This window comes from Chanos chanos, chromosome 1 (assembly GCF_902362185.1).
Source record: "Chanos chanos chromosome 1, fChaCha1.1, whole genome shotgun sequence".
NCBI lineage: Eukaryota > Metazoa > Chordata > Actinopteri > Gonorynchiformes > Chanidae > Chanos > Chanos chanos.
Genome location: NC_044495.1, coordinates 61,067,871 through 61,082,388, shown reverse-complemented (window position 1 = coordinate 61,082,388; position 14,518 = coordinate 61,067,871). Strand labels below are relative to the sequence as shown.

Here is a 14,518-nt window from a genome sequence, read left to right as displayed (position 1 = left end):
AAAGCTCACTGACATGAGGAAAGTAATGTTAGCATAATGACACTCCACAAATGCATCAAAGCTTCATCTGCATACACACACACACACACACACACACAGCTAAGTTAAGAACAACACTGTCAGACAGTGAAAAATCTATGCCTTTTTTTCCTTCCTTTAGTAATGTTAAAATACATTTATGTCTTTGTCTGTGGTCACACCAGAGCCTTAATGGTCTTCAGTAGCTGAACACAGATGTGGGTGTTCAGGAGAGATCTGTGTTCTAGACACATCTGCAGTTTAACAGGCATGTGAGGAGAGTGTACACACACACACCAAGAGTAGCCCAGCAGGATCAGGGAATATATTAATCAGATATCTCACTACTGATCTCAGATCAGTTACTTCTTTATTCATATAACTCTATTGATACAGATTATCAAAAGGCAACAACTGATCCTAGATCAGAGAGGCTTTGATACATTCAATCCCAGAACTCTGACACTTCAATCTGATCACACCTCTCTGTGCAAGAGCTGTGATTTTGTTTCTGCAGTTTGCACAAAAAATAGTTTTTATGTTTTCTTTTTCAAATTGTTTGTTGTGCGTTTTAAGGAAAATAGACACCATGTGTGTTTTATCACCATCCAGCGTACTAAACCTTTTTTTTCTCTTTTGCATTATGTGTTATTACTGTGTTAATGTCCTTCATCTATGGATATTTCACAGTTCTGGTTTATATTCACGTCTCAGACCCAAAACCTCAAATATTTTAGTTTGTCTGTTTCTGTGTTTGTGGCCTGACCTCATTCTTCTGCTTTTGAAGCCTCTTCGTTTTAGTGGGGTTTTTTCTTCTCTTTTTTTTCCTTTCTCTCCACTTGTCATTTATCATGCAGTTTTCTGTCCAGAACAGACAGAAAGTTCTAGAAGATTTTTGTTCTTGGCCACCAGGGAGCAGCACTGCACTTTAGACACTACAGCTGGATAGTTGAAACTTTTTCGCTCACTCACTCTCTCTCTCTCTGTCTCTCTCTCACTCACTCGCTCTCTCTGTCTCTCTCTCACACTCTCTCTCTCTCTCTCTCTCACACTCTCTCTCTTTCTCTCTCTCACACACGCTCTCTCTTTCTCTCTCTCTCTCTCTCCCTCTGTCTATCTCTCTCTCTCACTCTCTCTCTCATTCTCTTTTCTCACACTCTCTCACACTCTCTCTCTTTCTCTCTCTCTCTCTCTCACACACGCTCTCTCTTTCTCTCTCTCTCTCTCTCTCCCTCTGTCTATCTCTCTCTCTCACTCTCTCTCTCATTCTCTTTTCTCACACACTCTCTCTCTCTCTCTCTCTCTCTCTCTCTAGCCTAATTTTCCTGTCCTATATTACTGTGGTCTCTGAGCAGTGGTTTGTCTGCTCTTATTCCTCCCTAATGGTTTTACTTCCCCTGGTTTCTCCCTCCATTACTTTTCCTCTTCTGGTCATTTGGGCAGTGAGCGTCCGTGCATGACCAGCCCAGTCAAATCTTCACTTAAATCACACGGAATGCTGGGTCTCTCACTTTTTATTGACACAGTGGGAGAATTTTGTGCCCAAAACAAAGTCTGAAGTGTTTAGTAATCTTCCATTAGTGATCTTTTTGTTAGGTCAATGGTTCCAGAGGAGAAAAGACATGAAAAAAAAAAAAACAAAAAACAAAGATTTTTTTTTTTTTTCCCAAAGTTGATTTTACACATCAGGACAGGCAGTTTCAAAACTTCCGTTACTCAACAAAACAGTATAGCCAGGATCACTGGACCATGAAATTCTGTCAGGTGGGCATCATTACTGATCACAGGAGACTTGACATGCATGTCAAAATATCAGAGGTTCTCACCAAAAAGCTACAAGCAGTTTCTCCCTTTCGCTGATGACCACTAACTGGGTGATTTCTCTCTCTCTCTGTACCTGTCCACAGGTAACTACAGCTCTTTCATGCAGAAGGAGATCTTTGAGCAGCCTGAGTCTGTGGTCAACACGATGAGGGGGAGGGTCAACTTTGATGACAACACAGGTAACCACCCATGCTGCCCGTTAAACAGTGCTGACACACACACACGCGCGCGCACACACACACACACACACACACACACACACACACAGGTGTGATGCATTAGGAACAATGGGAGTACTAGCTGTCCAGTTCAGTGTTCCCTGTGACAGCTCCAGGAAGCTTACAGCGCTGGGCCGGTCTGAACTCAGACAGAGTTCGTTTGAGTTGATGATTTCATTTCCTGATCGGATTGCATTTGATTTGCTTAGTCAGTTTCACAGACTGAGTGGTTCTTCTGAGGAAACTGTAAAACTGCATGTGTGTCTGTGTGTGTGTGTGTGTGTGTGTGTGTGTCTGTGTGTGTGTGTGTGTCTGTGTGTGTGTGTGTGTGTGTGTGTGTGAACAGTGACGCTTGGAGGACTCAAAGATCACATCAAAGAGATCCAGAGATGTCGTCGGCTGATTCTCATCGCCTGTGGGACCAGTTATCACGCCGGGGTGGCAGTGAGTGTCCCAGTTCTCCCAGTTACACTCTCAGCAACACACATTTCCACACATTCCCATACTACCACCATTCCCATACTACCACCATTCCCATACTACCACACTTTCCCATACTACCACCATTCCCATACTACCACCATTCCCATACTACCACACTTTCCCATACTACCACCATTCCCATACTACCACCATTCCCATACTACCACACATTCCCATACTACCACACATTCCCATACTACCGCCATTCCCATACTACCACCATTCCCATACTACCACCATTCCCATACTACCACACTTTCCCATACTACCACCATTCCCATACTACCACCATTCCCATACTACCACACATTCCCATACTACCACACATTCCCATACTACCGCCATTCCCATACTACCACCATTCCCATACTACCACCATTCCCACCGCGGCGCTCTTAGATTTCTCCATGCTGTTTTTAGATCCATGCAGACAAAACTGCATCACAACACCTTTGGTTTGAGAGGTTTTTACTGTTTGAGTGCTGACTGGCCTGAGTTGCCTTCACATCTGTAATATAGTTCACAACTCGTTTGCTGTAAATAAAGCAGTAACTGGGTTTTAGCAGCGTTCCGATTTGTGATGTCACTTCCCGTCTAGACACGGCAGGTTCTGGAGGAGCTGACTGAACTTCCTGTCATGGTGGAGCTGGCCAGTGACTTCCTGGACAGGAACACGCCTGTGTTCCGTGATGATGTCTGCTTCTTCATCAGCCAATCAGGTAAAGGAAAACTGACATGTACTTCTTGAGTGTTTCCAATTGCACGTGCGTATGCAACACTGATTATAATACAGCCATTGAGATATTAATAAAAAAGAACACAGTTGTGAATATGACTGAGAATAATAGCCATAAATTGGGAACAGACAGTTCACAGAAAAGAACAGAAGAATAAAACAGAGAGAAGAGTCTGTAGGAGGCGTGACAGAGGAGCTGTCTGACCTTCTAACCTTTTTTCATTTTCTTTTTTTTTCTTTTTTTTCTTTTTTTTGAGATTTGCTGTTTATCTCGTTAAGTCAAGGTTAGAGTTTAGAAAACAGGACAGAACAAGATCAACCACACAAAACTTAGATGACTCAAAAGCCCAAATAATATTAAAATATATTAAAATTAAAATATATGAGAAGTTTAGGTTTCAACTCCTTGCACATTTTTTTTTTTTTATTTAGTTTTCTTACTTAACATGTTTTGTTTGTTTTTGTTTTTAAGGACCTCGGTTTCCCCCGGAGTTACATAAGAATGATCTTATTCTCTAAAACTCCTGTTCTAGTTTACTTCTCTTCTGAGTGAAGTGAAAATTATTTAGATGCCAGACAATCATGCAGAAGAGACATTGTTATTTTTGTTATATCCATAACTGTTTTTTTTGTTTGTTTGTTTTTTGGACAGGCGAAACGGCGGACAGCCTCATGGCTTTGCGGTACTGTAAGGAGAGAGGGGCCCTGACAGTGGGGATCACTAACACAGTGGGCAGTTCCATCTCCCGCGAAACAGATTGTGGCGTCCATATCAATGCCGGACCAGAAATCGGAGTGGCCAGCACCAAAGTAAGCTCAGATGCCGTCTTACACACACATACATATATACACACACACACATTATAATCACGCAGATTACATGTGTGACCTCTGCATATATATATATTTTTTTTCCATTGTTCTGATTTTGGAATCTGACCCTTGGTCTTCGAAATTTCACCCCCATGTAACAGTCACCTCATTCTGACTCAGCACATGCCTTCACTAATGCATGGAGCCGGCCGCCTCATTTTCCCACTGTCTGAGTATGGTCATTTGGTGTGACCGTGACCGTGCAGTGTCAGTCGGCATAACGACCCTGGATTCAGATGCTGTTTTTCTTGGGTTTTTTTTTTTTTTTTCCTCATCTGAGTTCCACCCACCTGACTGCGCTGTTGTGAGGCAGAATCACAGTTGTGATTCGCTGAGTCAGAGGGATTTCAGTTAGACTGAAAAGCTTCACTGTGTATCCTCTTTTGAGAGTCACACCATCCTCTCATTGAAAAATATCAGGTCTCTTACACTTAGCACGCCATATGACACTCTCATTTACAAGACTTGTGAAAATGTCCCTTCAAATAGGGCTGACTTTGTCTCTTTCCGCTAGAACTTCAGTGTCTGCGTCTGTTTTACTGTAATGTTGTGTGTGTGTGTGTGTGTATGTGTGTGTGTGTGTGTATGTGTGTTGGAGGGGGCATACTGAAGTGGAAAGCAAAATGGAGACTGAAAAAAACCCCCTGGTATTATGATGTGTTTCTCACACACACACACACACACACACACACAGAGTTTCTCTCTCTCATCCTTTATGCTTCTCACAGATGCTGCAGCTGTTCTAGAGAGGAAAATGCCAAAGTCTGGGAAAAATCTCTCAACCACACACACACACACACACACACATTCCCTCTCACTCTTACACACACTCTCTCTCTATATATATATGATCCTCTCTCTCTCTCTCTCTCTCTTTCTTTTTCTCTCACACACACACACACACACACACTCACACTATAGGTTTCTCTCTCTTTCTCACACACACACACACACTCACACTATAGGTTCCTCTCTTTCTCTCTCTCTCTCTCTCTCTCTCATACACACACACACACACGTACACACTATACATTCCTCTCTGTCTCTCTCACACACACACACACACACACACACACACACACATCTCTCTCTCGTGCATGGTTTATGCTTCGCTCTCTCTTCTCACACATTCTTTCTCTCTGACATACATTTACACTCATTTTTGCACTCTTTCTCTCCCTCTCTCTCTCTCTCACACACACACACACACACACACACTGCTGTGTTGTTCCTCTGTCCTGGAGGAGGAGATGGCTGTGTGCGATGACTGGGGCACTGGGCAGTGGAATGCCTGGCATTCTGTACAGACTGAGTGTCTGTCGGGCTCTGAGCGCGCTACGGCTGATCCACACAAACGCCAGCGCTTCATTAGGGCAGGGCTGTGTAAACCTGCAGGCGCTTGGCATGACTATGGAATTACACATATAACTCCACACTGCAGAGTGGAGACTCATTAGGCTGAGGACGGAAAACTCACGCCAGCTTTTTCGTTTTTTTTCACACCCCCCTCTCCTTTTACATGTATTTCTGGGTTATTAATCGAAATCTTGAAGCAGTCATGCATTTGTCTGAGTGTTTGTGCATTTCAGATGGCCTCTGCAGACATGTGTCTGTCTTGAGTTAGCAGCAGACTCAGATCCATACAGTTTTGGAAATAAATCAGCGGCTGATTGGATGTTTTGTGGACGTGCTTCGTGGCATTCGGTTGAGTCTGAAGGGCGTTTGATGTCTGACGTCGCCTTAAATGAAATCTTGATGGTAGTGATTTCATGGCATGTTGGGGTTTTTTTGTTGGTTTTTTTTTACCACACAAGCCCTTGGCCGTCACAGCAGTAAAAAGGATGAGATTTCAGGAGCAGTGGAGTTTTCATAGCTTCATTTTTGGAGAAGTTCTGATATTTCACTGTCAGTTAGTGCATAACTCGTCCCCAAAAGACGTTCTCTGGCTCATCCTGCACTAATTACCATAACCTGACAATCATCACACACACACACACGCACACACATGCACACACACATGTCCCACTGGAACTGTCCCACTGGAACTGCCTCTCACAGCTGAAACACTGGCAATATGACTGTACCTGATTTTCTCATCTGTGCTCCTGTGAACGAACAAAAAAATCCGTCCTTCTCTCCATCCATACTTTGGCCTTCCACTCCGAACCCTATCCTGCATTGCCCATGGTTGCCAGATTGGTAATCAAAAAAGAGTTGAGACTGAATAAGGTGAGCTACTTAATAACGTCGGACCTCTCAGTTCAGATCTGCGTGACGGTCCTGACGGTGTTTATATTCCGCATAAATTAGTCCTTCATAACGTCTTATTCCTAAACAGCGTGGTTGCCAGATTGAGGGTCTGGATATGGCTGTGGCTGACTGGGACGGTACGTGTTGTTGGTGTACCAGAGTTACAGTGACTGAGTGGTGAGACTGAGAGAAAGTAAGACTGGAAGTCAGACTGTGGTGTGTTTCCAGATTGAGTGTTGGGTTTGCAGATTCTCACAGTGTAGACTGTGATTGGCTGTCTGAAACTGAAAGGGAAGGTTGCCAGATGATATGCACCACTGAGTGGTTGCCAGATTGTGAAGTGAGTCGGCTGATTGTATAGGAGGTGTGTCCCCCTCTCTGCTCTGTCCTGGACTCAGACTCTTGGCAGACAGTGACAGGAGACTGTCCAGAGTCTAGAGAGAGAGAGAGCGACAGAGACAGAGAGAGAGAGAGAGAGATGTCGCAAGCAGGCTCGATGACACCCTTCTCAACTGCATCTCTCAGCCACCCTGTGTGTGTGTGTGTGTGAGAGCGTGTGTGTGTGTGTGAGAGCGTGTGTGTGTGTGTGAGAGCGTGCGTGTGTGAGAGCGTGCGTGTGTGGTGTGTGTGTGTGTGTGTGGTGGGCATGGTGTGTGTGTGAGATGACAGCCTGCTGTATTAATGCCTGTGTGTGTGGTGTGTGTGTGTGTGTGTGTGTGATGACAGCCTGCTGTATTAATGCCTGTGTGTGTGTGTGTGTGTGTGTGTGTGTGTGTGTGTGGTGTGTGTGTGTGTGTGGTGTGTGTGTGTGTGTGTGTGTGTGTGTGTGAGATGACAGCCTGCTGTATTAATGCCTGTGTGTGTGTGTGTGTGTGTGTGTGTGTGTGTGGTGTGTGTGTGTGTGTGTGTGTGTGTGTGTGAGATGACAGCCTGCTGTATTAATGCCTGTGTGTGTGTGAGATGACAGCCTGCTGTATTAATGCCTGTGTGTGTGTGGTGTGTGTGTGTGAGATGACAGCCTGCTGTATTAATGCCTGTGTGTGTGTGTGGTGTGTGTGTGTGAGATGACAGCCTGCTGTATTAATGCCTGTGTGTGTGGTGTGTGTGTGTGTGTGTGTGTGGTGTGTGTGGTGTGTGTGTGTGTGTGAGATGACAGCCTGCTGTATTAATGCCTGTGTGTGTGGTGTGTGTGTGTGTGTGTGGTGTGTGTGTGTGTGTGTGTGTGTGTGTGTGGTGTGTGTGTGTGTGTGTGTGAGATGACAGCCTGCTGTATTAATGCCTGTGTGTGTGGTGTGTGTGTGTGTGTGGTGTGTGTGTGTGTGTGTGTGTGGTGTGTGTGTGTGTGTGTGTGTGTGTGTGTGTGTGTGTGTGTGTGAGATGACAGCCTGCTGTATTAATGCCTGTGTGTGTGTGTGTGTGTGTGTGTGTGTGTGTGTGTGTGTGTGTGTGAGATGACAGCCTGCTGTATTAATGCCTGTGTGTGTGTGTGTGTGTGTGTGTGTGTGTGTGTGTGAGATGACAGCCTGCTGTATTAATGCCTGTGTGTGTGTGTGTGGTGTGTGTGGTGTGTGTGTGTGTGTGTGTGTGTGAGATGACAGCCTGCTGTATTAATGCCTGTGTGTGTGTGGTGTGGTGTGTGTGTGTGTGTGTGTGTGTGTGTGTGTGAGATGACAGCCTGCTGTATTAATGCCTGTGTGTGTGGTGTGTGTGTGTGGTGTGTGGTGTGTGTGTGTGTGTGGTGTGTGTGTGTGTGTGTGTGTGTGTGTGTGTGTGTGTGTGAGATGACAGCCTGCTGTATTAATGCCTGTGTGTGTGTGTGTGTGTGTGTGTGTGTGTGTGTGGTGTGTGTGTGTGTGTGTGTGTGAGATGACAGCCTGCTGTATTAATGCCTGTGTGTGTGTGTGTGGTGTGTGGTGTGTGGTGTGTGGTGTGTGTGTGTGTGTGTGTGTGTGGTGTGTGTGTGTGTGTGGTGTGTGTGGTGTGTGTGTGTGTGTGAGATGCTGTATTAATGCCTGTGATTCTCTAACCCTACACACTCATCTCCCCTGTGGTTACTTTACATCACCACGAGTAACATTTGATCTCAAAGTCGAAATGCTTTATAGCAAAACAAATATCCCGCTGTGGAGGTGTCGGTTTTATTAACTGCCCCAGGAGACTGAAATATGGATTTTAGTGAAATGCTTAAAGTGAAGAGCACCTATAGACAGCATTCTAAATAGTTCTTTTTTCTCTTTTGGAAGTTGCTGGATATTCATGGCTTCTTATCATCTTTCTGTCTGTCCAGTCATCTCTGTCTTTAACAGAGAATACATTTGACATTTACTTTTCTCATTCACTGTTAATAACACACAGTCACACTGACTGTTAATAAAACAAATTCACATTCACTGTTAATTACACACATTCACTGTTAATAACAAACATTCTCATTCACTCTTAATAACACACACTCTCATTCACTCTTAATAACACACACACATTCACTGTTAATAACACACACTCATTCACTCTTAATAACACACACACATTCACTGTTAATAACACAAATTCACATTCACTGTTAATAACACACACTCATTCACTGTTAATAACACAAATTCACATTCACTGTTAATAACACACATTCACTGTTAATAACACACATTCACTGTAAATAACACACACTCTCATTCACTCTGAAGAACACGCTCTTATTCACTCTGAAGAACACACTCTCATTCACTCTGAAGAACACACTCTTGCAAACTCTCAAGCCAAACACTCTTTTGAGACTGCGAGTCACCTCTGAGTGCTGTAGCTGACTGTGTGTGTGTGTGTGTGTGTGTGTGTGTGTGTTTACACCTGAGAGTGTTTATGTGTGTGTGTGTGTTTACAGGCTTACACCTGAGTGTGTTTATGTGTGTGTGTTTATAGGCTTACACCTGAGTGTGTTTGTGTGTGTGTGTGTTTACAGGCTTACCTGAGTGTGTTTATGTGTGTCTGTGTGTTTACAGGCCTACACCAGTCAGTTTGTGGCTCTGATCATGTTTGCTCTGCTAATGTGTGCTGACAGAATCTCCATGCAACCACGAAGAAGAGAGATTATCCAAGGCCTCAGAGTACTCCCAGGTAACGTATGTGTGCATGCACAAACACACACACACACACACACACACATACACAAAGAAGTCCTCTAAGTGTCCTTGGGTCACAGCCTTATATGTAAACTTATATTGATCGAAGGACTGAATCGATTGAAAGTTTGGGGGGGAGGGGACTCTGTTACAGAAAAATGTGCTTCCATCAGTCACAAATAGTTTGACAAGAGTTTGTAGACTTAATTTGTACAAGAACAATCTCACATTTACAGGATTCAGTGACGTAGTTTTTTCAGTTTCATATGGTACACACACACTTATTTGAGTGTCCAGATATGAACTCCAGAGGTTAGCCAGAGGCTAAAGATGTGTCTGTCTAATCCCTGTACTGCCCTGCCTGTCTCTGAACTGAATAGAGACACTCTGGGTTCTGTGTGTGTGGGTGTGAGTGTGCGTGTGTCTGTGTCAGAAGCAATGACCTCATTGTGCTGGCTTTACTGAAGAGTCCTCAGAGGGCCGTGCACACACAGAGAGAGAGCGAGAGAGAGAGAAAGAGGAAGAAGAAAAGACTCTTGGAGCTCCCCTCTGGACCACAAGTGTCTGGTGGGGAGTCCTCTTTGGGCATCTTTTTCTCTCTCTCTCCTCTCTCACACTCTCTCGCTCACTCTCTCACTGTTGCACTCTGCTCCTCTCGACTTTCTCTCTCTGTCTCTCTCTCTCTCTCTGCTCTGATCTGGCCAGGCTGTGAGGGTGAGGAATGTCTGGCAGTGCTGTGTTTAGCTGCAGTTTGTCCTGCCCTGTAGCTCAGAGCTCATTTTTATCCTCAGCACCACATACTTTGAGGGAGTTTCTCTCTCTCTCTCTCTCTTTCTTTCTCTGTGTGTGTGTGTGTGTATGTGTGTGATATCGTCAGTCCCGCGAGTCTTAATTAATGGTCTTTTAATGATCCTGTTTGCGTAGTGTCTGTACATAGGAAAGAGAGAGTGCTGTTCCGGAGAAGTTGTTGACTGAATCTTTCTGCTTTGAGTCTATCATCCGGAACATTCCGGGCCACAGGGAGAGACACATTTTAGAGTGAATCTGTTTGCTTGTCCGTCATATTGAAACAACACATTTGATGTTGTACTAGGCAAATACCGCGTGCGCGTCTTTATGTAGACCCATATCACCGATGTGCAACATTATCTAATCCGGGTAACGTCTGTTCTCTCTCTCTCACACCCTGTCTCTGTTTCTCTGTTTTTCTCTCCCTCTCTCTCTGTGAAGACCTCATAAAGGAGGTCTTGAGTCTGGATGAAGAGATCCAGAAACTGGCGACAGAGTTGTACCAACAGAAGAGTGTTCTCATCATGGGCCGTGGTTATCACTACGCCACCTGCCTAGAGGGAGCACTGGTGAGAAACTCCCTATCTCTCCCTCTCCCTCTCTCTCTCCCTCCCTCTCCCTCTCCCTCTCCCTCTCTTTCTCTCTCTCTCTCTCTCTCTCTCTCCCTCCCTCCCTCTCTCTCTCCCTCTCCCTCTCTCCCTCTCTTTCTCTCTCTCTCTCTGTCTCTGTTAACACATACACATACACTGTATTTGTCTTCTTTGAGTAAACAATATTGACTAACACTAGCAGTGCACTGTCTGCTTGTCTAAAACACTGTCAGAGTTGTGCGACTGTAGACTTGTGAGCATCGTCTTGAAGGTGGTCTCTGTGTGTTTTATAGAAAATCAAAGAGATTACGTACATGCACTCTGAGGGGATTCTGGCCGGGGAGCTGAAACACGGCCCTCTGGCTCTGGTGGACAAACTCATGCCTGTCATCATGATCATAATGAGAGATCACACCTACACTAAATGCCAAAATGCCCTGCAGCAGGTGGTCGCCCGACAGGTACATCCAGAACCACACACACTCACACACACCTCTACAGACACACACACACACACTCACACACACCTCTACAGACACACACACACACACTCACACACACCTCTACAGACACACACACACACTCACACACACCTCTACAGACACACACACACGCTCACACACACCTCTACAGACACACACACACGCTCACACACACCTCTACAGACACACACACACACACACACACACTCACAAACACCTCTACAGACACACACACTCACACACACACACCTCTACACACACACTCACACATACATCTACAGACACATGCTCGCATACACACACACACATATACAAACACCCACACACGCACATAAACACACACCTGACGCCCAGGGTTGTGTGACCTATTAAAAGGAAAAAAAAGAAGAGTTTGACATAACAGTCGACATAAATCTGCTTTGACGAGGATAGTAGATGAGTGCATGTCTCTTATATTGCGCCCGCTCATGTGCGTGTTTGTGTGTGTGTGTGTGTGTGTGTGTGTGTGTGTGCGCGCAGGGCCGCCCGATCGTGATCTGCGATAAGGACGACCATGAGACCATAAAGAGCTCGAGCAGGGTTATAAAGGTGCCTCACTGTGTGGACTGTCTGCAGGGCATCCTCTCTGTAATCCCACTACAGCTGCTCTCCTTCCACCTGGCCGTGCTCAGAGGATACGACGTGAGTTCACACACACACACACACACACACACACAGAAACATACAGACACAACCTCATACATATACACATCCCTGTCACCAAGCTTGGTTTAGGTTTGTTCAGAGGGAGAACATTCAGTCCTGTTAGCTTCCAATCACGTCCATCCCTCTGCAGCATACACACACTGTGACTGATAAATATTTGACAGAGGCACACGTGTTCTCATCACAGAGAAAAAAAACCATCAGTGAGACGTCGCTGTAGTTTGCTGAGTTATTGTCTCTCAGTCCCCGGAGACTAATCCCTTTTGATTTTGACCTAATGCAGCTACACATGAATGACGGCTTTGTGAGATCACAGTTGTCTGTATTATAGTTGTAATATTTGTCTCCTGTTGTCTGTCTCTGTAGGTTGACTGTCCAAGAAACTTGGCCAAGTCTGTGACAGTGGAGTGAACCCCCGCTCTCACCTGAAAAGCATGACCTTTGACCTTTCCCACACATGCATCGCTGTGCTGGAACAGCTGTGCACTTTAACACAAACAAAAAAACCCCCAATAATCCAGATTAGAAGACAAATCAATACTTTCCTATTTTATACAGGTTTTTGTTTTGGTCTTTATGGCCTTTTTTAATGCAACCCTTTTACTTCCATACCAAGAGCATAAAGTGTCTGTCTCTCTCTCTCTTTCTCTGTCTGTCTCTTTCTCTGTCTGTCTCTCTCTCTCTCTCTCTCTCTTTCTGTAAGCAGGAATCTCAAGGTGTCACATCATTGCTCTTAATTGTTGTATGTCCTTCTGTATGGCGGCGTGGTATTAGTCAGCAGTGACACGGCATGGCTGCTCTTTTACTGGGTCAACTGGATATTGTAGGGCTTTTTGTCTTTTTTTATTTTTTTTTCCACTGGTCACTTGGTCCCTGACCACTCTGCCCGGTTGGCAGGTATAGAATGTACACATGTAATTGTGAAGCCAAAGTTCCCAGTGTGCCAGATTGTCATAATCAACATACATATTAGTCTCAAAACCAGGTTTTCCCATGAGGCTTAGCAGCCTGACAGACCTGTGTGTGGCGGTAGGTTAGGTCAGAAGCCGCTCTCATCAGCTGTGTTACCGTGGAGCAGTAGGGACGAGGGGGAAGGATTTCGGGGGCGCGCTTGAACCTGATCTGGCACACCTTGATGACATGGCGCCAGCGCATTTTGTTTTAATGTGATACCAGACGTTCAGACGTGTAAGGCAAAGCCTAACTGGGAAACAGTGAAACCAGTAGAAGCGTCTTCCTCACTGCTCCATACTTACAATGATTTGTGAGCTGGAAGAATTTATATGTCTGGCAGCTAGAACATATTTCGATGCCAATTTTAATGTGAAATGTCCTTTGTTCTAGTGAAGTAGATGAGTAATGTGTCTATATGCATTCCTGGGTGTAGAGGTCAGACACCAGGGCAGTTAGTGACTGCGAGAAGTGACGAGTCTGCATACACCACAAAACTGTTACACTTACATATACTCATACTGCACACCCATGCACCTCAACCATGCACGTTTAATAACACTGTGTAATCTCTCTGTTGTAAATATGTCTTTATAGTGTAAGGTACTACAGTTTTTCAAAAGAGCAATTCAACTGGATGGAGGAATATCCAGAGAGGGTTTTGATTGGCTAGCTGACAGAGTCTGAAGATTGATGGCTTGATGGGTTGCATGAAGTGAAGAAATGAGTAACTGCATCTGTAAATGAAGTAAACGATCCTCCGCTAGGATGATGTCTGTGGTTCGGGGAATTACGTTGCCCTCCCCAGCGGCATACGCCCACTCAGACATCCCAAAGTGCTGACTCAGATCGAGCTGATTATGCTGACAGACAAGTCAAACATCCTTAACCAAAACTTGACCTTTTTTTTTTTCTTTTTTCTTGGAAGTATTCTTGCCTGTGTCATAATCTCATGTTTCCTATAGAGTAAAAGGTTTTGCTTAATCAATACGCTTTACCCAATCAAAGCTGATACGGCCAAGTCCACCTAGAGAAGATTGTCTGTTACATTGCACTAATAATAAAGCTAGACCTGAGATCTTATGGTTTTCACGAGAACTGGGAATGTGTGGTGTGTCTGATGGTGTCCTGATGATTATGTTTGATATCTGTAAAAAATTATTCTGCTGATGTGTAGGGAAACTGAGATTGTGTGTTGTATTTGATTGCCTGATTTTCTCTTTGTCTTCGCTCTGATTTTCTTTCATAATCTTCACACTCACACTTTGTTACTTTGGAGACTTGAAGGTTAGTCTCTGGTTTACATTAGATCTGCCAACAGACACAAGTTAGGGAAACCCAAACAGAAATGAAGTAAATTTTGTTACTACGCCGACCCAGAGATGGGTGATACCATGCCGCCATCATCCTTAACGATTGTGCACATGGGACCACACGCTTTATATTCACTCTATATTTTTCTGTTTGTCATTAGGTATAGAGG

The 14,518-nt window shown here is 44.6% G+C and overlaps 1 protein-coding gene across 1 annotated transcript in view; it reads left to right on the top strand.

Moving 5' to 3' along the window:
* Positions 1–14,518, top strand: part of gfpt1 (glutamine--fructose-6-phosphate transaminase 1) — a 24,856-nt gene extending 10,338 nt beyond the window's left edge. Inside the window, exons 11-19 of the mRNA XM_030777928.1 lie at positions 1,926–2,021; positions 2,407–2,504; positions 3,142–3,262; positions 3,932–4,089; positions 9,399–9,513; positions 10,749–10,876; positions 11,191–11,358; positions 11,899–12,060; positions 12,451–14,518. Coding sequence (XP_030633788.1) covers positions 1,926–2,021; positions 2,407–2,504; positions 3,142–3,262; positions 3,932–4,089; positions 9,399–9,513; positions 10,749–10,876; positions 11,191–11,358; positions 11,899–12,060; positions 12,451–12,495 — 1,091 coding nt within the window. The 3' untranslated portion in view covers positions 12,496–14,518. The remainder of the gene's footprint in view (positions 1–1,925; positions 2,022–2,406; positions 2,505–3,141; positions 3,263–3,931; positions 4,090–9,398; positions 9,514–10,748; positions 10,877–11,190; positions 11,359–11,898; positions 12,061–12,450) is intronic.